At 48.7% G+C, this 25956-nt stretch overlaps 7 protein-coding genes and 1 pseudogene across 7 annotated transcripts; 2 read left to right on the top strand and 6 right to left on the bottom strand.

Moving 5' to 3' along the window:
- Positions 1 to 1645: 1645 nt before the first annotated feature.
- On the bottom strand, positions 1646 to 6266 carry LOC114781543 (solute carrier family 22 member 16-like). Its single transcript, XM_028967982.1, has 9 exons — positions 6173 to 6266; positions 5593 to 6042; positions 5148 to 5265; positions 4674 to 4988; positions 4335 to 4581; positions 4002 to 4129; positions 2864 to 2973; positions 2670 to 2769; positions 1646 to 2512 (listed from the first exon to the last, which is right to left on the bottom strand). Exons 1-9 carry the CDS (start codon positions 6220 to 6222, stop codon positions 2342 to 2344), a joined length of 1689 nt encoding a protein of 562 aa, XP_028823815.1. The 5' UTR covers positions 6223 to 6266; the 3' UTR covers positions 1646 to 2341.
- A 1795-nt stretch (positions 6267 to 8061) lies between these two features.
- On the bottom strand, positions 8062 to 8195 carry LOC114781559 (uncharacterized; annotated as a pseudogene).
- Positions 8196 to 8255: 60 nt separating this feature from the next.
- On the top strand, positions 8256 to 10228 carry LOC114781511 (complement C1q-like protein 2). The gene is made up of 4 exons (XM_028967942.1): positions 8256 to 8932; positions 9009 to 9080; positions 9282 to 9407; positions 9954 to 10228. Exons 1-4 carry the CDS (start codon positions 8719 to 8721, stop codon positions 10226 to 10228), a joined length of 687 nt encoding a protein of 228 aa, XP_028823775.1. The 5' UTR covers positions 8256 to 8718.
- Positions 10229 to 15057: 4829 nt separating this feature from the next.
- LOC114781527 (gap junction Cx32.2 protein-like) lies at positions 15058 to 16738 on the bottom strand. Its single transcript, XM_028967962.1, has 2 exons — positions 16582 to 16738; positions 15058 to 16185 (listed from the first exon to the last, which is right to left on the bottom strand). The coding sequence occupies exon 2, from the start codon at positions 16169 to 16171 to the stop codon at positions 15353 to 15355; it is 819 nt and encodes a 272-aa protein (XP_028823795.1). The 5' UTR covers positions 16172 to 16185; positions 16582 to 16738; the 3' UTR covers positions 15058 to 15352.
- An 837-nt stretch (positions 16739 to 17575) lies between these two features.
- LOC114781515 (gap junction Cx32.2 protein-like) lies at positions 17576 to 18802 on the top strand. Its single transcript, XM_028967946.1, has 2 exons — positions 17576 to 17667; positions 17983 to 18802. Exon 2 carries the CDS (start codon positions 17984 to 17986, stop codon positions 18725 to 18727), a length of 744 nt encoding a protein of 247 aa, XP_028823779.1. The 5' UTR covers positions 17576 to 17667; position 17983; the 3' UTR covers positions 18728 to 18802.
- A 1222-nt stretch (positions 18803 to 20024) lies between these two features.
- LOC114781516 (gap junction Cx32.2 protein-like) lies at positions 20025 to 21260 on the bottom strand. Its single transcript, XM_028967947.1, has 2 exons — positions 21153 to 21260; positions 20025 to 20737 (listed from the first exon to the last, which is right to left on the bottom strand). The coding sequence occupies exon 2, from the start codon at positions 20720 to 20722 to the stop codon at positions 20030 to 20032; it is 693 nt and encodes a 230-aa protein (XP_028823780.1). The 5' UTR covers positions 20723 to 20737; positions 21153 to 21260; the 3' UTR covers positions 20025 to 20029.
- Positions 21261 to 21753: 493 nt separating this feature from the next.
- On the bottom strand, positions 21754 to 23116 carry LOC114781514 (gap junction Cx32.2 protein-like). The gene is made up of 2 exons (XM_028967945.1): positions 23067 to 23116; positions 21754 to 22762 (listed from the first exon to the last, which is right to left on the bottom strand). Exon 2 carries the CDS (start codon positions 22738 to 22740, stop codon positions 21907 to 21909), a length of 834 nt encoding a protein of 277 aa, XP_028823778.1. The 5' UTR covers positions 22741 to 22762; positions 23067 to 23116; the 3' UTR covers positions 21754 to 21906.
- A 648-nt stretch (positions 23117 to 23764) lies between these two features.
- LOC114781523 (gap junction Cx32.7 protein-like) lies at positions 23765 to 25893 on the bottom strand. The gene is made up of 2 exons (XM_028967955.1): positions 25860 to 25893; positions 23765 to 24670 (listed from the first exon to the last, which is right to left on the bottom strand). The coding sequence occupies exon 2, from the start codon at positions 24641 to 24643 to the stop codon at positions 23765 to 23767; it is 879 nt and encodes a 292-aa protein (XP_028823788.1). The 5' UTR covers positions 24644 to 24670; positions 25860 to 25893.
- Positions 25894 to 25956: the final 63 nt, after the last annotated feature.

The raw sequence follows: 25956 nt of genomic DNA, 5'->3' as shown, positions 1-25956 counted from the left end.
GACTTTTGGATTTGATTTTTGCCATTTTCTGAGATGCTTCTTGACGAATTGAAGAACTGAAGATGTCCTTTCGTTCAGTGAGCCCAGTGTATTTAGGAGCGGCTGTGCTGGCTGCCCACTGTCACCAAGGGTCGTGGTGAAATGCAGTGGTCACACAGTGTTCCTCCTGCCAGTTCTGCCTTTTTTATCATTTTTTGTCAGCGAGTACAGTTATTTATATAAAAACAACAGTGAACTGCCAGATATTATTGGCAATATGAAGAATATACAGCCTACATTGATTGATTTTACATTGGCTGCAGCGGCAATTCTAATATTTTATTTTGTGAAAATACTAAATATAATTCGGAGCGGGCTGTTGAAGACCAGTCAGGGATGCGAGGTTAAATAGTGTCCAAGACGTCCAGGACAGCCAGGAGAAGGTGACCTTGGTGACGGAAGCTCGTGCTGATAGGATGGCTTTTTATTCTTATCGCGCCTTTTTTCTTACTGGCAAAGAATAAAAAAACTCTTTCGCTGGGGAAAATGCCACGGTAGGAGATAAAAGCAGCAGATGGGTTTGTGTCTCTTCCTCCTCCACAGACACATTTTATTTTTAAAAAAAAAACGTACCGGAGCCAAATCAGATTTTTGTTTTTTTTTGCAACCGATTCAGGAAGCTGTGACGTGCCTGAAATAAGCTGAGGGTCCATGTCCATAAGATGAACCCGCTGCCCTTTTCTCCAGCCATGGGGCTGTAGCGCCCGCGTTCATCAGCAGGGGGCGGTGTGGTTCCGTCGTGTACGGTGGCGGAACCTGAAGTGAACCCCGACTGGAAGTCATCAGGAAACGCGTCCGCGTTCAGGGCTTTAAAAAGGAGGCCAGTTTACGCGGCCGATAAAAATAATACACACACGTTCCCCAGTGATGTCGGGGTTTCTCCCTGTAGTGGAACTCTAGCGACCCTGGCAGTGACCTTTGACCTGGAAGGGTTTCTGTCCCCAGCAGGGTCGGTGCAGGCCCTCGGATCCTCTCCATTTTAGGAATGGCCTGATTTCACCGTGGCTCTCAGCCAATTAGCTGCGGTCGGGGGGGAGGGGCCAACAGAGTATTTCTGGGTTCAACTGAACAGCTGACAGTAACCGATCCTACACACACACACACACACACACACATCCAAATAATGTACACTGAAATATCAGGAACACATCTCCTGTCGGCCCAGTCCAGATGTAGGAGCGAGTCTGTGAGTCACGACCCGTGGAATCTGTGTGTGTGTGTGTGTGTGTGTGCGTGTGTGTGTGTGCGTGTGTGTGTGTGCGTGTGTCTGCGTGCGCATAAAATATAATTTTCCATTTCTTCAACAGACTTCAATTCAAAACTCCAGAGTCACCACTTTTGATTCGCTCTTGCAGAGGGAGGAGGAATGTAGGCTGAACTGGACATAGTACACACACACACACACACACACACACTCCCTCCCACGTCCGTTTGGGTGTAAACAGAAGTAAAAAAGCTGCAGTGTTTACAGCCCAATTTCACTCAGCTGAAGGACCTGAAGGAAGCTCCTGTTCAACTGCTGATGAGGTCCTAGTTCAGATTTAAAGATCAGGCATGAAGTCCTGCTGCAGCCAGTACCATGATGCACCAAAACAGGGCTGTATGAGGAACATTTTATTCTCCTGTTCTCAGTCTGGAGGAACACAGTGACATCAGTACAAAATTAAGAGTTTCTCATGCATTTCAACATCAAAAGCTAATTTTAGCCCATATAATGGTAATGTATTTACTTCAAAACACACAGGCCAGTAATGGGGGGTTTAGTCGCAGATCAAGACCTGTAACAGGGGTTTAATCTCAAATCTGGACCTCTAACAGGGGTTTAGTCTCAAATCAGGGCCTGTAACAGGAGATTAGTCTCAGACCAGGACCTATAACAGGGGTTTAATCTGAGATCAAGACTTGTAACCAGGTTTTAGTCTCAGATCAGGACCTGTAACGGGGGTTTAATCTGAGATCAAGACTTGTAACCAGGTTTTAGTCTCAGATCAGGACCTGTAACGGGGGTTTAATCTGAGATCAAGACTTGTAACCAGGTTTTAGTCTCAGATCAGGACCTGTAACAGGGGTTTAATCTAAGACAAGAATCTGTAACAGGGGGGGGTTAGTCTCAGATCAGGATTAAATGCAGAAATGAAAAACAATCTATACTGTGCAATCTATTATTGAAAAGTAATACCGAGATTATCACACACCTGTTTATCTTCTATACATGGCATGTCATCACACACGTCATGGTCTTCAACAGAACACATGAACTTGGTCACTAGGAACCTGTAAACAGACAGGCTTGCTGCAGGTATCAGGCCTTGTGGTGAGACTGAGAGAGCTCCAGGCCCTCCACAGCGTTCCTCGGGGGCTTCGTTCCCAGCGCCTCCGCTTCCTCCAGGGTGGTGGTGAGGGGCTGGCCCAGGGTCTCCGGCAGGAACATGGTGAGGACACCGGTGATGAAGGCCAGGACGCCCACTATGAGCTGGTGATGGCGGTCACTAATTTTATTACGTCTTTTTATTTACTTTTCGTTTTATTTCATGCCCATTTCGTGTGTGTTGTACGGCTAGAACTATGCATGCGACAAATAAAATGTTGAATGTTGGATCTCTCAACTCGTACTAGTGGGCGGATCTTACCTGGGGCAAGTAGGTCCAGATGTCAGCAAGATACACACAAAACGGCGCAACTACGCTTCCAACCCGACACATCATACTACCACTGCCGACAGCCAGGGACCTGCACACACACACACACACACACACACACACTGCGTCTAATGAAGAGGAAGTACGAAGTCACACACAGACAGACCAGGTGGTGTAACATGTACCTGACGATGGTGGGGTAAAGCTCACAGGTGTAGAGGTAGATGAGACCAAAAGCGATGGCCACAGCAAATTTTCCCATCATGCTCAGCACCACAGCCAGGACCTCAATGTCCTAAAAACGTCCAGCAGAACTGATTAGAAACCGCTGGACGCTGCGGTCGGAAACCTAGGCCTGGTCATTTTAGGTCTAATAAGAATGCTGGAATAAAATGTTGGTAGAAACGACCAGACACGGTGTGTGTGGATGGACCTGGTGGCCATTTTGTCTGTTATTGTTCAGCTCAAGTGCTAAAGTACAACCGGGTTAACAGTTTAACATTAACTGGTTATGCCAAAAAACAGGGCCGGTTAATCATTAGACGTTCCTTCCGATGTTACATCCAGGACCTACGTCTTCATCTGCAGACATCAGACCAGATGCACACTGTTCCCCTGGGCACCATCCATGGAGACTGCAGGGGCATCTTATCACTCATAGACATACTTTTCACCTTTGACCTTTGAATTGTGCTCGAGATAAAGCAGCATAATTCTGTGCACGTGTGTTCTGGTTTGTTTGAATTTAGATTGTGAGCGACCTGTTTTAGAACCGGTTTCTGGAACCTTCAACAGTTTCAATGCATCTGTGCACCAGACACTGTTGAGACACCAGACTGCACATTTACATTTATATTTATGGCATTTACCAGACGCCCTTATCCAGAGCGACTTACAATCAGTAGTGACAGGGACTGTCCCCCCCTGGAGACACTCAGGGTTAAGTGTCTTGCTCAGGGACACAATGGTAGTAAGCGGGGTTTGAACCCGGGTCTTCTGGTTCATAGGCGAGTGTGTTAACCACTAGGCTACTAACGCCCATCTGTAGGTGGTGTGCTGGGGACGTTCAAGCTTTCTGTTGAGACACCAGACTGTAGGTGGCGTTCTGAGGACGTTCAAGCTTTCTGTTGAGACACGAGGCTGTAGGTGGCGTTCTGAGGACGTTCAAGCTTTCTGTTGAGACACCAGACTGTAGGTGGTGTGCTGGGGACGTTCAAGCTTTCTGTTGAGACACCAGGCTGTAGGGGGTGTGATTTGGATGTGTTTGGACCCCTGGTTTGGGTGTCTTTGGGTGTAATTGCGTGGTAGAGTGAGAACACGTACCGCGGGGACAGCGATGATGAGCATGCAGGTCACGCCGCTCAGCAGCAGCGCCGGTGCGCATGTCCTCCTCCTGCCCACACGGTCCATTGCAAAACAGCCAATCAGGTATGAAGGCAACTCCACTGCACCTGTCAACAGCCAATCACAGCACGCCTGTGTTCAACTATAATGCAGCCTTGTAAGGACTCAGGATGGGATCAGGAGCGGGATTCAGGAATATAAATCTATAAAATCCACACCAGCCGACTGCAGAATTACGTTAATCATTCGAATCGAGTTGATCAGTTTTCAGAGTGTTGAAATGTAAGCAATGCTGGGACACACTCCTCTTACCAGCAAGGAACAGGTTGACGTACTGGTTTCCACCCAGGCTGACGGAGCCCAGGCTGAAGACGTAGTAGCCCAGGCTGCCGATGAACCAGATGGCCCAGCAGGTGGCGCTGCGCCTGGCCATCCTCCAGGTGCCAAACAGGTCCAGGATGCTGAGCTTGTGCTCGGGCTCCACAGCGGGGGGCTTCTGTGGGTCCTTCACGCCCAGCAGAGAACCTCCATCTTCCTCCAACTCCAACAGGTCTGACACCTTGGAAGAAGAGATGAAGTGGGTGGGAGAATGAAGGCCACAGATGGCCCAGAACATGATGGTGATGGTTCTGATCTTCATCTCCTACTCACCTTCAGAGTGGGCACGAGGCCGTTGAATCTGGCGATGTGGTCCAGCAGCTCCTGCGTCTCCTGATGCCGCCCCTTGGCCATCAGGTAGAAGGGCGTCTCTGGAAACTTCCAGCAGTAGATCAGGAAGGGCGCGGTGCAGAGGGACAGCACCAGCTGGTAGAGCCACCAGACGCGCACCAGATAGCCCACCAGTGCCACCACCATGATGCCCACCGCAAACGCCGCATGAACGTGCATTGAGGTCCAGGTGCGAACCTTGAGGCCCGTGAACTCCGTCACGTAGACAAAGACCACCACCAGATATCCGCTGGACACCTGCAGACATCATGTCAACGTCATGTCCTGAGAGCAGCTTCTGGAGCTTCACACACGCTCACACTGTCTCTCTGTCCCCCCGTCCTCACTACAGACATGGCCGCTGTATTTCAGGGGTCAAAGGTGGAGCTGACCGTGTGTCAGGTGTGGACAACTCACCAGGGCGAGGAGGAAACGCATCACTGCAAACAAGTAGTAGTTTCCTGTGAAGGCCACGCCCACCCCGAACACCAGCTGACAGGCGCTGGTTCCCATGAGCACCGGTTTCCTGCCCACCCTGACAATCGAGAGAGAGAGATAGAGAGAGATGTTCTGTTTGTCAGGTTCTAATATAAGTGAAATGGACAAGATCTCCATCTGTCCCTCTGTTTGTGTGTCTGTTCCGTTTTGTCTTTATGATAAACGTGTTCTAGACCAGTGGGTTCCGTCCCTGGGGCTCCTGCAGCCAGTACAGTTCTCTTTTTAGCTGGATCTGTTCTGGGTTCTGGCTGCCCAGCTTGAGGTGTCCTCATGCTCTCTCACCAGGGGAACCTCCACATAAGAGGACGTTTCATGCCCATCTATGGAAAGGTCAAGCAGGTTGAGGTTTCAGAATTTGACAGACCTGTCGGCGATGTCTCCGAACAAGACGGCTCCAATCAGGACCCCCAGCATGAAGGTGGGCTGCGTGAGCTTCGCCAGCCACTCGCGGTCACACACCAGGTCCCAGTCGGTCACGATGGTGGCCTGCTTGTCCGCCACGTCGTACTTGAACCCCCCTGAGCACCCCTCCGCCGTCAGGCCGGCTCCGAGGCGCCGGGCGCGCTGGCACTGGCTCAGCTCCCACAGCTCCCCGCGGTCCGTGGCGACCACCACGGGCCCGGCGCCCGGCGAGTACGCCGGCCAGACGTCCAGCAGCGACGCCGTGGACTGGTTCAGGTAAAGGACGCTGGTGATGTTGCCAGGAGGGGAGCAGAGGAACTTGGGGGTCTCCACCAGAAAGACGGAGGAGAGGTAGTGGATGCCACAGGAGATGGCCTGGAAGACCACGCCAAAGTACAAGCACGCCTGGAACCTGAAGCCCACAGAGCCAGAGAGACCCTTACAAATACAGATCCATTCCCTTACATGCCCAGCAACGGGTTCATGAACTCGGGTCGAACTCTGAACCCCGCGCCCGTCACGGGGTCAACGGGCAACTTTACCTCCCGAAGTGTCCCAGCTCGTCGAAGATCCTCTCCACGCCGGTCGCCATGCGGGACACTGCCACTCCACGCGGGGAGCGGGGACCTGTGAGCCCCGCTGGTGCCGCGGAAATATTTATAGAAGGTGCGGAGCGCGTCAGAGATTACGCGCGTCCAGCGGCGCGTCAGAGATTACGCGCGTCCAGCGGCGCGTTACTCCGCAAGTCATTACAACTACATGTAACTACCAGCGCGTTACTCCCCAACTACATCCAATAAATAAAGAGAAATGATCCGATTCATTACAATACAGCGCAATGTGACCAGTAATGACCAGCACGACGAACTCGACTCGCAGTTGATTCAATCATTGATTCACTGATTCATGGTTCCATTCATCCCTGACTGGATTATTTTCAGATTACACACACACACACACACACACTGTTTTATCTAAGGGCTCCAGCTGCATCTGGCAGCTTCTCACTGAACAGGGGATGGGAACATAATTCATGGATTCTGAAGAATTATTCCATCATTCTGATCTCAGCAGAGAGTTACAGTTAACAACAGTGTGTGAGAGAATCTTGGGTTAATATGTGCCAGGAGGATGTAGATTTCACAGAGCACACAGAGAAGCAAAGGTTCTACAAGAAACCGCTTTTGTGGTTCTGTGTTCTCTTTAAATTTGTCACTACTGACTCACAGTCAGTAGTGACAGGGACAGTCCCCCCCTGGAGACACTCAGGGTTAAGTGTCTTGCTCAGGGACACAATGGTAGTAAGTGGGGTTTGAACCTGGGTCTTCTGGCTCGTAGGCTCATAGCCTACTACCACCCTCTTCATGTATAACGAGTGTGTGAATTACACCCCCTGTTGGACATCTTGTGTCATTGCACCACTGTTTTAAAAAATAAACAGCAGTTGTAGGTCTTTGTTCTGTGTCACCGTGTGCTTCACAATGACAATCAATTCACAAGAACATTGTCAGCATCCATTTTCACATCTCTCACGATAATTAAAACGCATCACCTGAAAGTGAAAGTGACCCTTGGTGAGCAGTGGGCACCATGACAGGCGCCCGGGGAGCAGCGTGTGGTGGATTAACCGCTAGGCCACCACTGGCCCGACTAAAATCAGGGGAGAGTCATTTACATTTACATTTACGGCATTTACCAGACGGGCGTATCCAGAGCCACTTACAACGTGCTTCCATGTCACCATGGATGAAGAGATCAATTCCGGTTCACTAGGACCCCCAACTATGAATACAATCTTTTTATTCACTCTGTTCTAGTTTCTATACAGAAGTCAGACGAGAAGAAGGTTACAAGTTCATCTAAATCTTCTCTAAAGAGGAAGGTCTTGAGCTGCCGTGTGAAGGTGCTCAGTGACTGAGCTGGAAGTTCATTCCACCACCGAGGGGCCAAGACGGAGAAGAGTCTAGATGAGCGTCTTCCTCGTACCTTCAGAGATGGAGGGACCAGGCGAGCAGTACTGGAGGCTCGGAGTAGACGAGGTGCAGTGCGAGGTGTAATAAGGGCTGTGAGGTAGGATGGTGCTACTCCATGTTTGGCTTTGTAGGCCAGCATCAGTATTTAGAACCTGATGCGTGCAGCTACTGGGAGCCAGTGGAGGGAACGTAGCAGAGGGGCGGTGTGGAGAACTTGGGACGGTTGAAGATCAGTCGTGCTGCTGCATTTTGTATGAGTTGAAGAGGTCGGATGGTACATAGTGGTAGACCAGCTAGAAGGGAGTTGCAGTAGTCCAGTTGTGAGATTATTAAGGACTGAACCAGTAGTTGGGTGGCCTGGGTTGACAGATAAGGGCGGATTCGTCCGATATTGTAGAGAAGGAATCTACATGAGCGGGAAAGATTGCTGATGTGAGTTGAGAAGGAGAGTTGGTTGTCTAGGGTAGAGAGTCCCCCCCCTACCAGAAATTATGCAGTCGAGATTCCCACAGCACAGCCGGGGGGCCACGGCGGAGCGTCACCCCGCTGAACCGCCTTCTTGATCGCGGTCTCTCCCCTGCCAGGTAAGTACCGTCCAGGATGGCGTCCCGGTCACCGGACAGGAAGTGGCCCAGCTGGATGTCCCCACTGACCCTGTCGTTGGTGGCAGGGAGTTGCAAATCAAATGAACATTTTATAAAAAGAAACCTAATGTTTAATAAAACTAATTCACAACATGCAAAAATCTGAACTGACTGAAAAAAAAGTACAAGCAGCGCGTCATTTGGAGAAAATAGGTACTATAGGCTAGAAGTTCACGTTTACTGACCAATCATTTACCGTGCAAACCTGACTAAAATGGTAGAACCGGGCCAAGATTTACAGCTCTAGTGTGTCTAGGGCTGTTGGTGATGGAGACCTGAGAAGCTGCCAACAGAATGGAGGTTAATATCAGCAGGTTCGGACTCTCCCACAGCAGAGCAAACAAGCATCAGAACGAAGACCTTATCCTTCAGTGCTGACCCTGACCTTCTTCTCTCAGTTTCCCGGCATAGCTGGTGATGCTCTTATATAACCAGCAGTTCTCACACACATAAAAGGTGTTGAGAAGGTCCATGAGGTGTGACTTTCTCCTGAAGATGAGGGCTGTTGCCATTTGTCTGTTGCTGCCCCTGTTCTCCGTCTTTGGGGCTCATGTTCAGAATGTCCAGGATGGCGTCCAGGTCGCCAGACAGGAAGTGGCCCGGCTGGATGCCCCCGTTGATGCTGGATGTTTGAAGGAGCTGGACAGGGATCAGCTTCTGGAGGAGATGAGGACAGAGAAAGCTGGTGAGTCCTCCAGCTCCACTTCTTTCTGTTCTGCACAAACACCAAAGTTACATCTTACTCCTCTTCTCCTGACCAGAGCTGGCGGCTCTGAAAGCCAGAATGACAGACAGCGAGATGTACATGAAGCATCTGATTGAACAGAACGCAGGTAGTCAAGTTCTGAAGTCTTCATTTTCCTCATTTATTTAAATGTGATATTTAGTGATATTTATCAATTCAGTGGTAATGATAAGAATGGCAAGTAAAATAATTCTCGGTACTGAAGCCCTAAAGTCATGAGCTATTATAACATGTCACTTCAGATCAGATTATAACATACAAATAAACACTGATCACCTGTGATGAACAGAAATGCCGAAGGTGGCCTTCACCGTCACTCTATCGGCTGACAGGGTAACAACGGGAAGCACCATATTGAATCTGGTTTTTGACAGAGTCATCACCAACATTGGCAACAATTACAACACCATCACAGGTACGGATGGAAATATTTCTATATTATATTATATTATATTATATTATATTATATTATATTATATTATATTATATTATATTAAGCATGTATATAGCATAGAATATTTTATTCATTTGATTTGGCTGAAGAAAAACCCGCAATTGTTACGCGCTTGATTTAATATATTGGACTTATTGCACCAGGTGGCGCCATATCCTTGTTTTTTTCCTTGTTTTATTCCCAGATTTGATGTTATTTCCTTATTTGGACGTTGTTTTAATCTGCTTCCTGTGTATGTTTTGTATGCGTCATGATTATTTATTTGTGTGTGTATTGTGTACCTTTAATAAAACGTGACACCTGATTGGACTATAGAGGGCAGTGGTGGCCTAGCAAGTAAGAAAGTGGACCCGTAATCTGAATCCCGAACCGCCGAGATATCACCGAGGTGCCACTGAGCAAACTACCGTCCCCTGTACCACTTTTTAACTTCACTTTGAGATGCTGCAGGTTGTGGGATTATGAGTTCTTGCTAAATGGAGATCTCCACATGGTTTCTGCCACCAGGCTTCTTCACTGCTCCGGTGAAGGGTGTTTACTACTTCCGGTTCACGGGCTGCGACCTTATCTCCGATTTGATGGACCTCTGGCTGCTTAAGAACGGTGAAATGGTGATGGGGCTGCCCGGCCACGTGCAGGGATACACCTACGTGACCAGCGGCATCATCCTGGAGCTGGAGGCTGGAGATCTGATCAACATGCGCCTCCCAAGCAACCGAGCCGTCATCAACAACAGAGGCAACCTCACCACCTTCAGTGGATTCCTGCTCTTCACCCTGTGAATAAACTCAGCTCCTAATCTTCTAATTGGTAGCAAGATGAATAATTTCTTGCTCTGAATGAACTGCCAGATAAAAGAAAAGACTAGATGGTGACTGAATTAAACGTTAATCCATTTCTGCTGACTTGTGGCTTGTGTTTGATCTGTGAAAGTCCAGCAGCAGAACCTGACCAGGTTCATCCTGAGTGTCTCCAGGGGGACAGTACACGTAACTACTGGTTGTAAGGCACTCTGGATAAGGTAAATGTAAATGTAGAGGGTGAAAGTGTGATTGTGGGCTAAATAAAAATTAAATGATGTTGTTGTAGAAGCCCTTGTCCATGAGTGAAACTGGAATGAGATAAATGAGAAGCAACATCAGCTGATAAGAAACAAAACACATTCACCCCACTGTCCCCACAAAGCATAAGAAGCTCAGGTCTAGTGCCCCCGCTGGCTGGATGCAGGCATTAGCTCCGCCAATCCTCCAGTATTTCACCCGGAAAACCATGTCCAGGCAATGGGATTCAAGCAGGAAATTAGCAAAAAAATAAACAGCAGTTGATGAAATTTTTGTTCTTATTCTCCATGTTTTACACTGCAGGCTATATCAAGTCTATTAGAGCTGTAACTGGCCCTAAAATGTTAGGTGCGACCAGGCCTGAGATTTCCACTCAGCGATGAGGGACAAATACACATACACACGGGCAGAGGAGGGTACACATAAAAGGGAGAGCCAGGACTAGACACAAGAACAAGCAACTCCTACTCTCTCTCGCTCTCTCTCTCTCTCTCTCCACTCCAAACTCCTCCGTGAGCAATAAGTCGTCGACTTCCTGTGTAGCGCCACCAGACCGTGGGCGGAGCCAGCAATCAGACATTCCTAAAAAGGAAAACACACGGAATGGCAAGCAGAGATCACTACTCCCTTGCACAAAGCACTCAGGGACGTAGCGCCCCCACCCCCAAAAATCAACCCCCAGTGTGGATCAATCCAGAAATGAACGGGACAGGGCATCAGATAACACATTATCAGAGCCTTTCTTTTGAATGTCTACAATGAAACCTTGGAGGTACAGGGACCACCGCATGAGGCGCAGATTGCCATTCTTCATCCTAGACAGAAAGATCAGAGGGTTATGGTCAGTATGGACACACACAGGAAGTGCAGAGGAACCCAGATACACTTCAAAATTTTGAAGCGCTAACAGCAGAGCGAGTGCTTCCTTCTCAATGCTGCTGTAGTTCAATTAGTGTTTCAGAACGCTGGAAATCTGGGGCAGTCCAAACCGGCGCACTACTTAACAGCGCCTTGGCGTTCTGGAACGCCTCCTGGCACTCAGATGACCAATCAAACTCAGTTCGATCTTTCAGCAACTCTGTTAAAGCATGATCGACATCAGAGAAATTTCTACAAAATCCACGACAGTAACTGATCATGCCCAGAAAGCAGCGCGGAGCAGAAAACCCAGAAATCGCTGCCACCTTCCCCTCCAGAGGGGTTCATCTATGTAGGAAACTGCGACTTTCCCGAATTCACAACTAGCAAGGGTCAATGTTAGCGATGCAGAGTGCAGATTTCACCGCGCCATAATGCAAACCCTGTTCCACGGAGAGAGACTATTACACGTCTTGAGCCTTTCCGGTCAACACACTGCAAAAGCAACGTCAGTACTTCCTCTGGCCACCTGAGAGTACGCTCAATGGCCAGCACGCATGCTCAAAGTGGGCGTTAGTAGCCTAGTGGGTAACACACTCACCTATGAACCAGAAGACCCAGGTTCAAACCCCACTTCCTACCATCGTGTCCCTGAGCAAGACACTTAACCCTGAGTGTCTCCAGGGGGGACTGTCCCTGTAACTACTGACTGTAAGTCGCTCTGGATAAGGGCGTCTGGTAAACGCTGTAAATATGAATGTCAAAGTGACAGAAGAATTTCTCAACTTCACGTTCGTTGAAGGAGGGAACCATCAAATATTTCGGCCCACTCGGCTACAGCAGACCGCTGTAACTTTTTCTAGTTCCGACTCACTAGCGACAGCGGCGGTGGAGGAATACGGGGACAGAGGTTCAGAGGCAAAACCCAGACAAACTGCTCCAAAAGGGACATATCCCAGACGAGCCCCCACTTGTCACGTTGGGGACAAGGAAGAAAACACGGTCCAATAAACCCCTCAACCAAACACACACAACTATATACGACACTGTAACCAAGCCAAACACACCAACAGAAGGGGAATTTACACACATACAAATACACACACAAGGGCAGATGAGGGAGAGAAAAACACTAGATACAAGAACAAGCAACTCCAACTACAAATCCGGAGCCCACGTTCCTAAAAAGGAGAATGGTCTGATTGTGATGGAGACCTGAGAACAGAGGTTAATATCAGCAGGTTCGCACTCTCCCACAGCAGAGCAAACAAGCAACGAAAATCTTATCCTTCAGTGCTGACCCTGACCTTCTTCTCTCAGTTTCCCGGCATAGCTGGTGATGCTCTTATATAACCAGCAGTTCTCACACACATAAAAGGGGTTGAGAAGGTCCATGAGGTGTGACTTTCTCCTGAAGATGAGGGCTGTTGTCATTTCTCTGCTGCTGCCCCTGTTCTCCGTCTTTGGGGCTCATGTTCAGAATATCCAGGATGGCGTCCAGGTCGCCAGACAGGAACTGACCCGGCTGGATGCCCCCGTTGATGCTGGACGTTTGAAGGAGCTGGACAGGGATCAGCTGCTGGAGGAGATGAGGACAGAGAAAGCTGGTGAGTCCTCCAGCTCCAGTTCCTTTCTGTTCAACACAAACACCAAAGTTACATCTTACTCCTCTTCTCCTGACCAGAGCTGGCGGCTCTGAAAGCCAGAATTACAGACAGCGAGATGTACATGAAGCATCTGATCCAACAGAACGCAGGTAGTCAAGTTCTGAAGTCTTCATTTTCCTCATCTTCTTAAATGGGATATTTAGTGATATTTATCAATTCAGTGGTAATGATAAGAATGGCGAGTAAAATAATTCTCGGTACTGAAATCTGCAGCACAACAAGAGGAGATGACTGCCATGACGGCCAAGATGGCCAATCTGATCAATGCAGGTACCTTCAGGCACACAACAATTTTCAGATCAGCATGAAGAGATGAAGCTTATAACATACATACCAACACTGATCACTTGTGATGTGAACAGAAATGCCGAAGGTGGCCTTCACCGTCACTCTGTCGGGTGACAAGATAGAATCGGGAAACTCCATGTTGAATCTGGTTTTTGACAGAGTCATCACCAACATTGGCAACGATTACAACACCATCACAGGTACAGATGGAAATATTTCTATATTATATTATATTATATTATATTATATTATATTATATTATATTAATATCATATAATATTATATTATATTAAGCATGTATACAGCATAAAATGTATTTAATGTATTTAATGTATTGGTGCCTCTTATTACACCAGGTGGCGCCATTTCCTTGTTTTTTTCCTTGTTTTATTCCCAGATTTCCTTATTTGGACGTTGTTTTAATCGGCTTCCTGTGTATGTTTTGTATGCGTCATGATTATTTATTTGTGTGTGTATTGTGTACCTTTAATAAAACGTGACACCTGATTGGACTATAGAGGGCAGTGGTGGCCTAGCAAGTAAGAAAGTGGACCCGTAATCTGAATCCCGAACCGCCGAGATATCACCGAGGTGCCACTGAGCAAAATACCGTCCCCTGTACCACCTGTCATGGTGCCTACTGTCACCAAGGGTGATGGTTAAATACCGAGGACACAGTTCACCGTGTCACAGTGTGCTGTGCTGCAGTGTCTCACAGTGAGATGTGTAATGTGCTGCTGCAGGTTGTGGGTTTATGAGTTCTTGCTAAATGGAGATCTCCGCATGGTTTCTGCCACCAGGCTACTTCACTGCTCCGGTGAAGGGCGTTTACTACTTCCGGTTCACGGGCTGCGACCTTATCTCGGAGCACATGGACCTCTGGCTGTTTAAGAACGGTGAAATGGTGATGGGGCTGCCCGGCCACGTGCAGGGATTCACCTACCTGACCAGCGGCATCATCCTGGAGCTGGAGGCTGGAGATCTGATCAACATGCGCCTCCCAAGAAACAGAGTCCTCATCAACGACAGCCGCAACCTCACCACCTTCAGTGGATTCCTGCTCTTCACCCTGTGAATTAACTCAGGTTCACCCTGAGTGTCTCCAAGTTACCTGTAACTGCTGGTTGTACGGCGCTCTGCATAAAAGCTGTAAATGTAGAGGGTGAAAGTGTGATTGTGGGCTAAATAAAAACTAAATGTTGTTGTTGTAGAAGCCCTTGTCCATGAGTGCAACTGGAATGAGATACATGAGAAGCAACATCTAAGTCTGGTGCAAGCATCAGCTGATAAGAAACAAAACACGCTCACCCCACTGTCCCCACAAAGCATAAGAAGCTCAGGTCTAGTGCCCCCGCTGGCTGGATGCAGTATTTCACCAGGAAAACCATCATGTTCTTCAACCTTTTTTAATTAATTAATTGTGAAGTGATTGTCACATGTGATACACAGCAGCACAGCACACGGTGCACACAGTGAAATTTGTCCTCTGCATTTAACCCATCACCCTTTAGTGAGCAGTGGGCAGCCATGACCAGCGCCCGGGGAGCAGTGTGTGGGGACGGTGCTTTGCTCAGTGGCACCTCAGTGGCACCTTGGCGGCTCGGGATTCAAACCGGCAACCTTCTGATTACGGGGTCGCTTCCTTAACCGCTAGGCCACCACTGCCCAAAGGAGGATCCATAAAGCCAGTCGACAACTTGTTTTTACCACATTTCTATTGAATGGGAGGTGTCCGTGTTTTATTCAACATGTTCATTTTTTATTTAAAAATCACTCTTAAAAATATCGCTGAACATAAACATGAACATGAACAGAGCTTTTAATGTTGGTTTTTGGAGTGAGAATGTGAGGATTCGCCTCGTCATTTTCAAAATGGATCCTGAAGGAACTGAAACTGAACTGACGTAATGGGAGGAAATAAATTTCCTTTAAGCACCATAAAAACAGCAGTTTCCAGCGAAACGTAATTCGAGCTGACGCAGCTGCTCTCTGTCTTCTCCTTTCCTTAAAAAAATTTCACATCAGAACGTGGTCAGAGGCTCCTTCCCTCCTCGAAGGCCATGTTGGCCTTGTTCTGGTTCATGGTTTCCACCATGTCCTGGCGGGGCTGCCAGGACATCGGGACTCCAGCAGGTTGTCCCACAGAGTTGAATTGTTGGGGGAGTTTGCTGTGGCCTCCGAACTTGGCCCTGTTGCAGAGCAGGTAGAAGACCTCCACCACGTTCAGCAGTAGGGACACACAAGACATGACGCTCATAAAGATAATGAAGATGTTCTTCTCTGTGGGGCGGGACATGTAGCAAGGCACGGTGAACTTGCACGGTGACTGGTTGCACTCAAACTCGTATGGCATGAAGGTGCCGTAGATGTAGAACTGGCCCACGGTGAAGCCAAGCTCCAAGATGATCTTGAAGAAGAGGTGGACCAGGTAGGTGCGCAGCAGGATGCCTTTGATTTTGACCTTCCCCTTTTCGTTGGTGTACTTGGGGGCCTTCAGCATGCCGCACAGCTCTTTCTTCTTCAGCTTCTCCCTCAGCTTGTTCTCCTTGTGGATGACGTGCATGGCGTGGCCCAGGTAGACCAGCGTGGGCGTGGAGACGAAGATGATCTGCAGCACCCAGAAGCGAACATGGGAAATAGGGAACTTCCAGTCATAGCATATGTTCTCACAGCCAGGTGTTTGGGTGTTGCACACCAGACTCGAGCGCTCATCGCCCCACACGTTCTCCACCCCGGCTCCTAGGACCATGATCCTGAAGAGGAAGAGCACCGTCATCCACACCTTCCCGATGACCGTGGAGTGGGACTGCACCTTGTCCAGCAGCTTGGAGAGGAAGCCAAAGTCTCCCATCTTCACGTCAGTATCTGTAAAGATAGAACAGAACATGGAAGAAGAATGTGGAGATGTTGACATCTGCAGTCTTTATTCCAACCAATCAAATCACAGTGTAACTAGAAATGTAACGAAAAGTCAAATTCTATTAACTCCTTTTCTATTTATTTATTTCCATTTTAATATATTTTAATGTGTTGTTTTCTATTGTTTGATTTGATATTTTTTACTGCATTAATTTCTAATTTGTCGTTCCTTTTTTATTGGACTCCGAGCTCCCTGTACAACTGATTTGGATGAAAGTTGCTAAAAATAATGGATGTCTGATCGATTGAAGAAAGAACTACTTTGTATGCTGAGATGACGACGTGGTGTCACAAATAAAAGGCTCAAGAAACCATTAGATCTGTGAGAAATGCAGCTGTCACCTCAAAGCAGAAAAAGAGACGGGTGTTCCGCCCTGGTGGAGAACTGAAGTGTCGAACGAAGAAGTAAACAGCTGCGGGTTCCGGAGGAGAAACTCCGTAGGTGTTGAGGAGCTCCTACCTGATGAGCTGCCGAAGTGTCTGAACTTGTGATGTCAGCGGCGTGAACTTTATAGTCGGGGGAAGAGCCTGGCTGCACAATTACTCACATGCCTCAGTTCTCTATATCGTTTATGCAACACTTTTCACCAAAGCCACTGACCTCGGGTTCCCCACACACCACTTGGTGGAATCACAAGTTCTACATAGTAACTTACTTCCTGCTTCCAGTGGGCTGTGATTCTTTTTTTTTTATGATTTTTGACATTTTTGTGATTTGTGATTTTTGTAGGATTTTTGATGTTCAGATTGATGTGAGGAAACGGACTCTTTGTGGGTTTGTATCCCAAAATGCCGAGGTGCCACCGAGGTCCCCTTGATGAAGGTCCCGTCCCCACACGCTGCTCCCCGGGCGCCTGTCATGGTGCCCACTGCTCACCAAGGGTGACGGTTAAATGCAGAGGACACGTTTCACCGTGACACTGTGTGCTGTGCTGCAGTGTCTCACAATGACGATCACGTCACTTTGATGCATTTTTATTGTTCAAATTGTTGTGTGTTTTGTAGATTGTTGAGTTTTTGTCTGTTTTAGGTGGTTGTGTTTTTGCCAGGTATTTGATGTTCAGATTGTTGGTTTTTTTGTAGGATCTTTGTGTGTCTTTAACGTTTTAGCTTTGCTTCTCTTTCCAGTCATGGGATTCACTGCTGGTCTCCAGATAAATCATGTCCAAAGCATCAAGCAACGAGAAGTATCTGTGTGTAAAAGCTGGTGCTGTGATGAGACCTGCTCAGAATCACGTTCCTGGTGACCCGAGTTGCAGTTCGAGTTTACCAGCAGGTCAGCGTGGTTTCCCATTGGGTGGAGCTGTGATGCATCACATATATCCTCCCTTCATCTGGTCCCTTTAAGATAGACAGGCTAGGTGTGACCATCAGTCTCTTTCTTCATTTCTTCATCAGTCATACTGCAGGGCCGTGACCTGATAGAAGGTAAGATGTTTTCTTCCACTGATATTCTGACCAGAGCTGATCCGGGAAGTTTGGTGAAAAGCTCCAGAACAGAACATGCAGTAACGACCCCAGGCAAGGATTCTGAAGGACACCTTTTTACTCTCATGAAGATGTTGCAGGCAGCAGATCTGTGATCTTTAGTTGATGTTCAGTTGAACAGGAGTCTGCTGGTCTCGTCCTCCTGCTCCATCTCTGTACTGATGCCTCACGTAATAAAAAAATGAAAATAAAAAAAGGACGAGAAAATGTCTGATGTTCTGTTCAGCTGGAAATAACCTCTAACCATCCAAACAGAATGGGAGACTGGGGCTTCCTCTCCAAGCTGCTGGACAAGGTGCAGTCCCACTCCACCGTGGTGGGGAAGGTGTGGATGACCGTGCTCTTCATCTTCAGGATCATGGTCCTGGGAGTCGGAGTGGAGAAGGTGTGGGGTGACGAGCAGTCGAAGATGATCTGCAACACGAAGCAGCCTGGTTGTAAGAACGTCTGCTACAACCAGGCCTTCCCCATCTCGCACGTCCGCTTCTGGGTGCTGCAGATCATCTTCGTCTCCACCCCCACGCTGGTCTACCTGGGCCACGTTCTGCATGTGGTCCACCAGGAGACCAAGCTGAGGGAAAAGCTCCAGCACTCAGTGAACAAGCAGGGGCTGAAAGTACCCAAGTACACCAGCGAGAGGGGTGAAGTGTTCATACTCGGTGCCATCTTCTACAACTACGTCTGCAGCCTGCTGATGAAGGCCACTCTGGAAGCCGCTTTCATCCTGGCTCAGTATTTCCTCTACGGGTTTGTGATGACCCACCAAATAGAGTGTGAAGGACCACCGTGTCCCTTCAAGGTGGAATGTTACGTATCCCGGCCCACAGAGAAGAGCATCTTCATCATCTTCATGCTGGTGGTAGCGTGTGTGTCGCTGTTTCTGAATGTGCTGGAGATCTTCTACCTCGTCTGCGCGCGAGCAGGCAAGCGGAGGAGCCTGGTACCAGATATGGTCCACAAGCACCACATGAAGGAGTATAAGAACGAGACCTTCTGCTGAACATGGAAACTTAGGATGATGTGTGTATGAAATACAAGGAAACTGCACCTGACAATAAAACCCACTTTAATGTTCTCTCATGTCCGGTTCTTCAAGATCAAGATCTGGTGAACATTATTAATAATTAAAATGTGGGCGGGGCTTCGTGACTGATCAGGGGTGACAGAAGGGTGGTGCTGGGTGGAACAGTGGGCGGGGCTTCCTGACTGTTTAGGGGTGACAGAGGGGTGGTGTTGGGTAAAACACAAAGTACCGTCTCCACACACTGCTCCCTGGGCGCCAGTCATGGTGCCCAGTGTTAAATACAGAGGACACGTTTCACCGTGTCACCGTGTGCTGTGCTGCAGTGTTTTACAATGAAAGTTCCCCCTTTTCTTTAACTTTAAAAACAGTGGGCGGGGCTTCCTGACTGATCAGGGGGTGACAGAGAGGTGTTGTTGGGTGGAACAGTGGGCGGGGCTTCCTGACTGATCAGGGGAGGACACATGGGTGTTTGGGTGGAACAAAAAGATGGTTGTAGCCGAAGACACTCACCTAACTCACGGATTAAAACCCCTCTTACCAACACTGAACAAGACAGAGACTCGAGTGTCTCCAGGGGGACTGTCCTTGTCACTACTGATTGTAAGGCACTCTGGATAAGGGAATAATTGCATAAATGCCAATAATGTAAACAAAACAGCGGGTGGCTTCCACCTCAACAAGACCCCTGTGTCCTCTACTAAACAAGGGACACGGGGGTCTTGATGGGGTGGAACAGTAGGCGGAGCCTCCTGACTTCAGTAGGGTACCCAAGGGGTACAGTGGTCTCATCTTGAAAAGTGAAGTGATTGTCATTGTGAGACACTGCAGCACAGCACACGGTGACACAGTGAAATGTGTCCTCTGTATTTAACCACCACCCTTGGTGAGCAGTGTGTTGGGATTAAAAGCCACAATCTTCCGATTACAAGCCAGTTTTCTTATGCAGAGGACAAATTTTGTTGTGCGCACTGTTAGAAGAAACACTGAAATGTGGAAACGTACAGAAACCCCTCAGTCAGAATTCAGTAGAGCGAAATCAAAAATGAGAATTGTGTTTTGCCGAAATGTTTTTAATTACAAATTTAGCAAAATAAAAAATTATGCAGAGTATTTACAGTCATATTTACAGTGGACAGAATATGTAATTATTAAAAATCCACCTCCTCGCAATCATAAATATCGAATGTCTGTTTTTACATACTTCATAACATTTTCATGTTGAGGACCAATATCACACAAAACAAAGCAATATGGACATAAATACATCTACTGCAGGTGTCACACCGTGTGCCGGGACCCCCTCCTGCACCGGGAACAGGCCAGGTAGAAGATCTCCAGCACGTTGAGGAGCAGGGACACGCACGCCACCACCAGCATGAAGATGATGAAGACGGTCTTCTCCGTGGGCCGGGACATGTAGCACTCCACCTTCATGGGACAGGGGTGGCGCTCACACACGATGAGGGGCACCATGTAGAAGCCATACAGGTAGTACTGCGCCACAATGAAGGCCACCTCCACGAGGATCTTGAAGAACAGGCTGGTCATGTAGCTGCAAAGCAGCTGACCTTTGATGTAAACCTTTCCTGTCTCGCTGGTGTACTTGGGAGCCTTCAGACCCTTCTGCTCTGCATGGTTCTGCACATACTGCCGAAGTTTGTTCTCTTTGTGGACCACATGCAGAACGTGGCCCAGGTAGACCAGCGTGGGAGTGGAGACGAAGATGATCTGCAGCACCCAGAAGCGGACGTGCGAGATGGGGAAGGCCTGGTCGTAGCAGACGTTCTTACAACCAGGCTGCTTCGTGTTGCAGATCATCTTCGACTGCTCGTCACCCCACACCTTCTCCACACCGGCTCCCAGGACCATGATCCTGAAGATGAAGAGCACGGTCATCCACACCTTCCCCACCACGGTGGAGTGGGACTGCACCTTGTCCAGCAGCTTGGAGAGGAAGCCCCAGTCTCCCATCTTTACAAATTTAGCCTGAAATGAAAAAAATGACAAATCTGTAATAAACTGCAGGACCACGTTTCTGAAGGCATCATGTCAGTGTTTCCTGCTGAGCTTTAGTAGATCCCTGTTTCCTCCTCACCTTTAATCGCCTCTTCAAAAGCATAAAATTTAATAGAATTTAGTTCACATTCCATATCATGTGAATCATAAATAGATCTAAATGGAAAACACGTCCATATAATCATTACTATTTCAGTCATTATATATTTTTAGAAGATAATTGTGTAACTTCAAACCAATTTTTGCTTAATCGTTAAAAATGTTGAGAGTGTCTATATATCTATTATAAGTATTGGTCCATCGATCTATTGATCTTATCTGTAAAAGAACATTTCGGTATTTAAGTACCTAAATGGGGTTTGAAAGGAGAATTTTCGTTTCTTACCTTCAGAAGACAGAAGAAGAAGCGACGCGGTGCCGGGACGAGTGTCCAGGTTCGGGTGTCTACCTTGAACTTTACCACAGGAACTTGCACAATCGGCGGCGCCGCGGGCCGCTCGTCACGTTGGCGGCCACGAACGATAAATGAGAGGCACGGGGACTCGGGTTCAAGTGCGTGGTCAGTAGTCAATGATTGATGGTGTGAAGATAAGAGCCAATCACACATTTCTGGAGAAATCTCAACATTCTGCACACGTGAGAAGTATTTCCTGTGAAACGGACATAGTTCAGGGTTCAGGGCCGACTATTTATTACTAATATAAACCACCGTGCTTATTAATCAACCAGCCACATTTTTCCCATGAATTGTTCCGTATCGGATGGTTCTTATTCCTGCCAACACACATTTGTTTCGTGTTCGGTTTCATGTAAATATTTTGTGACAATTTAAAAATGTAAAAAATTACATCATGCCCATGTCGTTCATTACGATTTAATTTATTACCGTTTATTGGAGAGGAGCTCTGCCAATAGATAAAAAATGAACAAGATTGTTGTTTGTGTTGTGTAGTGAGGGGACGACCAATAATAGATATGTCTCATTATAATATTCATATAATAATTTATTATGGATCATGTTTGTAAACAGATTCAAGTCACACAGTCACCTCAAACTGAGAAGATTTCATAGAAACGGTTATAAAATTTGCAATAATAAAGCTGCATTATACACAAAGCGTTAAATAAGAAGCCGGAGATCAGTGGTCCCCCAGCAGCCGCTCGGCCTTGGACCCGTCCAGGCTGCCGCCGAGACTCTGTCCACCGTCCAGCTGCATGTTGAGTTTGTTCTGCTTGGCGGCGTCCCAGGTGGACGGCAGGCTGGCGGGACGGGTGGCCGAGGTGACCATGTGGGCGCGTCTCCGGCGGCGTCCCACCCGGGTGCACAGCAGGTAGAAGACCTCCATCACGCTGAGGAGCAGGGACAGGCAGGCCACGGCCAGCATGAAGATGATGAAGATGGTCTTCTCGGTGGGACGGGACATGTAGCACACCACGGTGAGGGGACAGGGCGCCCTGGAGCAGGAGAACTCGGGGATCATGACGAAGCCGTACAGGTAGTACTGGCCCACGATGAAGCCCAGCTCCAGAATGATCTTGAAGAAGAGCTGGGTCAGGTAGCTGCCCAGCAGGTTCCCACGGATCTTCACCTTGCCCTTGTCGTCCGTGTACTTGGGCGTCTTCACGTTCTCCAGGTGCTTCTCGATTTTGTCCCTCAGCTTGTTCTCCTTGTGGATGACGTGCATGGCGTGGCCCAGGTAGACCAGCGTGGGCGTGGAGACGAAGATGATCTGCAGCACCCAGAAGCGGATGTGGGAGATGGGGAACTGCCAGTCGTAGCAGACGTTCTCGCAACCAGGCTGCTGCGTGTTGCAGACCAGGTTGGACTGCTCATCGCCCCACACGCTCTCCGCCCCGGCACCTAGAACCATGATCCGGAACAGGAACAGCACGCTCATCCAGATCTTCCCGATGACGGTGGAGTGGGACTGCACCTTGTCCAGCAGCTTGGAGAGGAAGCCCCAGTCTCCCATCTTCTCTCGGTTTCAGAGTCACCTGACAGGTACAGGAGAACGTTCATTAAACGTTCTGCATCTGGAGAACCACCTCTGTCCTAGTTCATGATGAGCGTATTTATGCTTAAATATGTCATTTTAATAAATCGTTCTTCAATAACACGACACATTTCTGTTCTCTGACGACAAAATGAAAAAATATGAATAATGACAAATGACCAAGTTCAAAATAGAAGCCGAGTAATAAAATATAGAACGATGTTCTTATCCTCATGATAAAATTCTGAATCCTCATCATCATGATGATCATTATTATTATTTGTAGTTAACGGATTATTTCTCACCTTGAGCAGAACCCACCTCCGTCCCTCTCCGCTACGGCGCAGCGTTTGCCAGTCGGGGCTGAACCTTGAGATTTTGGCTCGGCGCGATTGTGAAATCGTTCTCCGCCCGGGCCGCTGTCACGTTGCCGTGGACGCAGGCCCGTCTGAAGGCTGGATTTTGAACGCCGCCGCTCGCCGGCGTATTAATAATTGACAGGTGGCTACACTGGTGAAACGTTCTTGCACGCTAATCAGTGGATCATGAGATCAGGGCCGGGCAGGGTGGGCTCGGGTGGACCAGGGTGCGTAGGGTGGACCTGGTTGGACAGGGTGGGCAAGGTTGGGCCTGGGTGGACCTGGGTGGGCAAAGTTGGGCCTGGTTGGACAGGGTGGACCTGGGTGGGCAAGGTTGGGCCTGGGTGGACCTGGGTGGACCTGGGTGGACCTGGTTGGACAAGGTGGGCAGGGTGGACCTGGGTGGGCAAAGTTGGGCCTGGTTGGACCTGGGTGGGCCTGGGTGGGCCTGGGTGGGCCTGGTTGGACAGGGTGGGCTCGGGTGGACCTGGTTTGACAGGGTGGGCAAGGCTGGGCCAGGGTGGGCCTGGTTTTATTGGGGTACAGACACTGGGATGCTGGAGGACCAGAAAAGGAACGAGAAGACACGGTGAAGGAAAAGGTCTTTTATTGTGACATGCTTCAACAGAAGAACAGTAGGAGGTTCAGATCTGCACCTCCTCCATGAAGGCGCTGTTGTCCTCGGACGCGGCACTCTTGGTCACCAGCTCCTTCTGCTGGTGCTCCAGCTCCCGGTTCACCCAGTTCTGAACGACCTTGTCCTTGAAGTCCCGGCGCTCCAGGACGGGCGTGATGGCGGTGATGGTGTAGTCCCGCTTACGGTTCAGGCACTCCTTCACCTTCTTGATGTTCAGGTACACCACCTCTACCACGTTGAGGGTCAGGGAGATGCAGGCCACGGCCAGCATGAACCAGATGAAGATGGACTTCTCAGTGGGCCTGGAGAGGAAGCAGTCCACCTTGTGAGGGCAGGGGAACTGGCTGCAGACGTAGCGGGTGTGGAGCGTGAAGCCATACAGGTAGTACTGGCCCCCGATGAAGCCCACCTCCAGCAAGATCTTCATGAAGAGACTCAGGATGTAGCTCCTCAGCAGACGACCACGGATTCTCACCTTCCCATCGTTGCTGCTGTATTTGGGCATTTTGTAGCCCTTTGGCAGGAAGAGGCTGAGCTTCTCATCCTGGAAGTGCTTCATCTTCTCCCGCACCTTCCTCTCCACGTGGATCACATGAAGGACGTGGCCGAGGTAGACCAGGGTCGGCGTGGAGACGGAAATGATCTGCAGCACCCAGAAGCGGATGTGCGAGATGGGGAAGGCGTCGTCGTAGCAGACGTTCTCGCAGCCTGGCTGCTCGGTGTTGCAGACGAAGTCCGACTGCTCGTCTCCCCAAACCCTCTCAGCTCCAGCGCCCAGGACCAGGATGCGGAACACGAAGAGCACCGTCAGCCAGATCTTCCCGATCACGGTGGAGTGGGACTGCACCTTGTCCAGGAGGCGGCCGAGGAAGTCCCACTCTCCCATCTTCACTGTTCCAGGCGTTCCAAGGACCTGAAGCAGAAACAGTGAACAACATTGGTGAAGATTAGATCTGAGGTCACCATGCGCTCTTCTGTCTTTTTGTTTGTTGACGCAGAGTTTTTTTTCCTGTCCTTTAACACCTTCTGCAATCTGGTGAGAACCAAGGTTTTGTCCTTGTCAAACCCAAAACATGAACGAAGCCACTTCTACCACCTGCGCCGGCTTCCCCCCACACTCAGCAGAGAAGAAACCAGAAGAAAAGGTCACGTATCACGTACAGGCCAAAAGTCTGGACACCTTCGCATCCAACGTGTTTTCTTTATCTTCATAAGCATTTACGTTGGTAGATTCTCACTGAAGGCATCAAAACTATGAATGAACACATGTGGAGTTCTGTACTTAACAAAAAAAGGTGAAATAAGTGAAAACATGTTTTATATTCTAGTTTCTTTGCTCTGATTCCTGCTTTGAACACTCTTGGCATTCTCTCAATGAGCTTCAAGAGGTCGTCACCTGAAATGCTTCTCCAACAGTCTTGAAGGAGTTCCCAGAGGTGTTTAGCACTTGTTGGTCCAGCTCACCCCAAACCATCTGGATTGGGTTCAGGTCCGGTGACTGTGGAGGTCAGGTCTCCACTTTTTGTTAAGTACAGAACTCCACATGTGTTCATTCATAGTTTTGATGCCTTCAGTGAGAATCTACCAACGTAAATGCTCATGAGTATAAAGAAGACACGTTGAATGAGAAGGTGTCCAGACTTTTGGCCTCTACTGTTTATTTGAGTGACATTCTCATCAATTTTACACATTTACATTTACAGCATTTACCAGACGCCCTTATCCAGAGTGACTTACAGTCAGTAGTTACAGGGACAGTCCCCCCCCTGGAGACACTCAGGGTTCAGTGTCTTGCTCAGGGACACGATGGACACGATAGTAAGTGGGATTTGAACCTGGGTCTTCTGGTTCACAGGCGAGTGGGTTACCCACCACCCAACACCACACAAGATCAGATGCAAAACCGTATTTTGGTGTCTGGATTTCTTTTTTAAAGTCATTTCTGTAACACACGTATGACACGCGTCCTTCTTGTCACCACCGAATAACTCGAAATGATAATTATTATTGTAAATCCCTCAATTTTTTAATTAATTTTTATTTTAAAACCCGACCGCCGGACCCGGTGGCGCCGGGCTGCAGGTAGAGGACGTTGTACTTACTGAAGACGCGATCCGGCGCGGTCCTGGTCTCGGCTCCGACTGAGGGCAGGAGGAGACGCCGACCCGTCCCCGTCCCCGTCCAGACCAAAACAACCTT

This window comes from Denticeps clupeoides, unplaced genomic scaffold (genome assembly GCF_900700375.1).
Source record: "Denticeps clupeoides unplaced genomic scaffold, fDenClu1.1, whole genome shotgun sequence".
NCBI classification, from domain to species: Eukaryota; Metazoa; Chordata; class Actinopteri; order Clupeiformes; family Denticipitidae; genus Denticeps; species Denticeps clupeoides.
The sequence above is the reverse complement of the archived record's forward strand: the minus strand, read 5'-3'. Positions and strand labels throughout refer to the sequence as shown.

What these genes read in the sequence shown, in the direction of transcription:
- LOC114781543 (XM_028967982.1), bottom strand. Translation starts at nt 6,222, where the DNA reads ATGGCGACCGGCGTGGAGAGGATCTTCGACGAGCTGGGACACTTCGGG. An exon ending in TTCGGAGACATCGCCGACAG is followed by an intron (nt 5,266 to 5,592) that starts GTCTGTCAAATT and finishes CTCGATTGTCAG; the next exon opens with GGTGGGCAGGAAACCGGTGC. An exon ending in CGTCAACCTGTTCCTTGCTG is followed by an intron (nt 4,130 to 4,334) that starts GTAAGAGGAGTG and finishes GGCTGTTGACAG; the next exon opens with GTGCAGTGGAGTTGCCTTCA.
- LOC114781514 (XM_028967945.1), bottom strand. Translation starts at nt 22,740, where the DNA reads ATGGGAGACTGGGGCTTCCTCTCCAAGCTGCTGGACAAGGTGCAGTCC.
- LOC114781527 (XM_028967962.1), bottom strand. Translation starts at nt 16,171, where the DNA reads ATGGGAGACTTTGGCTTCCTCTCCAAGCTGCTGGACAAGGTGCAGTCC.
- LOC114781516 (XM_028967947.1), bottom strand. Translation starts at nt 20,722, where the DNA reads ATGGGAGACTGGGGCTTCCTCTCCAAGCTGCTGGACAAGGTGCAGTCC.
- LOC114781515 (XM_028967946.1), top strand. Translation starts at nt 17,984, where the DNA reads ATGGGAGACTGGGGCTTCCTCTCCAAGCTGCTGGACAAGGTGCAGTCC.
- LOC114781523 (XM_028967955.1), bottom strand. Translation starts at nt 24,643, where the DNA reads ATGGGAGAGTGGGACTTCCTCGGCCGCCTCCTGGACAAGGTGCAGTCC.
- LOC114781511 (XM_028967942.1), top strand. Translation starts at nt 8,719, where the DNA reads ATGAGGTGTGACTTTCTCCTGAAGATGAGGGCTGTTGCCATTTGTCTG. An exon ending in GATGAGGACAGAGAAAGCTG is followed by an intron (nt 8,933 to 9,008) that starts GTGAGTCCTCCA and finishes TCTCCTGACCAG; the next exon opens with AGCTGGCGGCTCTGAAAGCC. An exon ending in TCTGATTGAACAGAACGCAG is followed by an intron (nt 9,081 to 9,281) that starts GTAGTCAAGTTC and finishes TGTGATGAACAG; the next exon opens with AAATGCCGAAGGTGGCCTTC.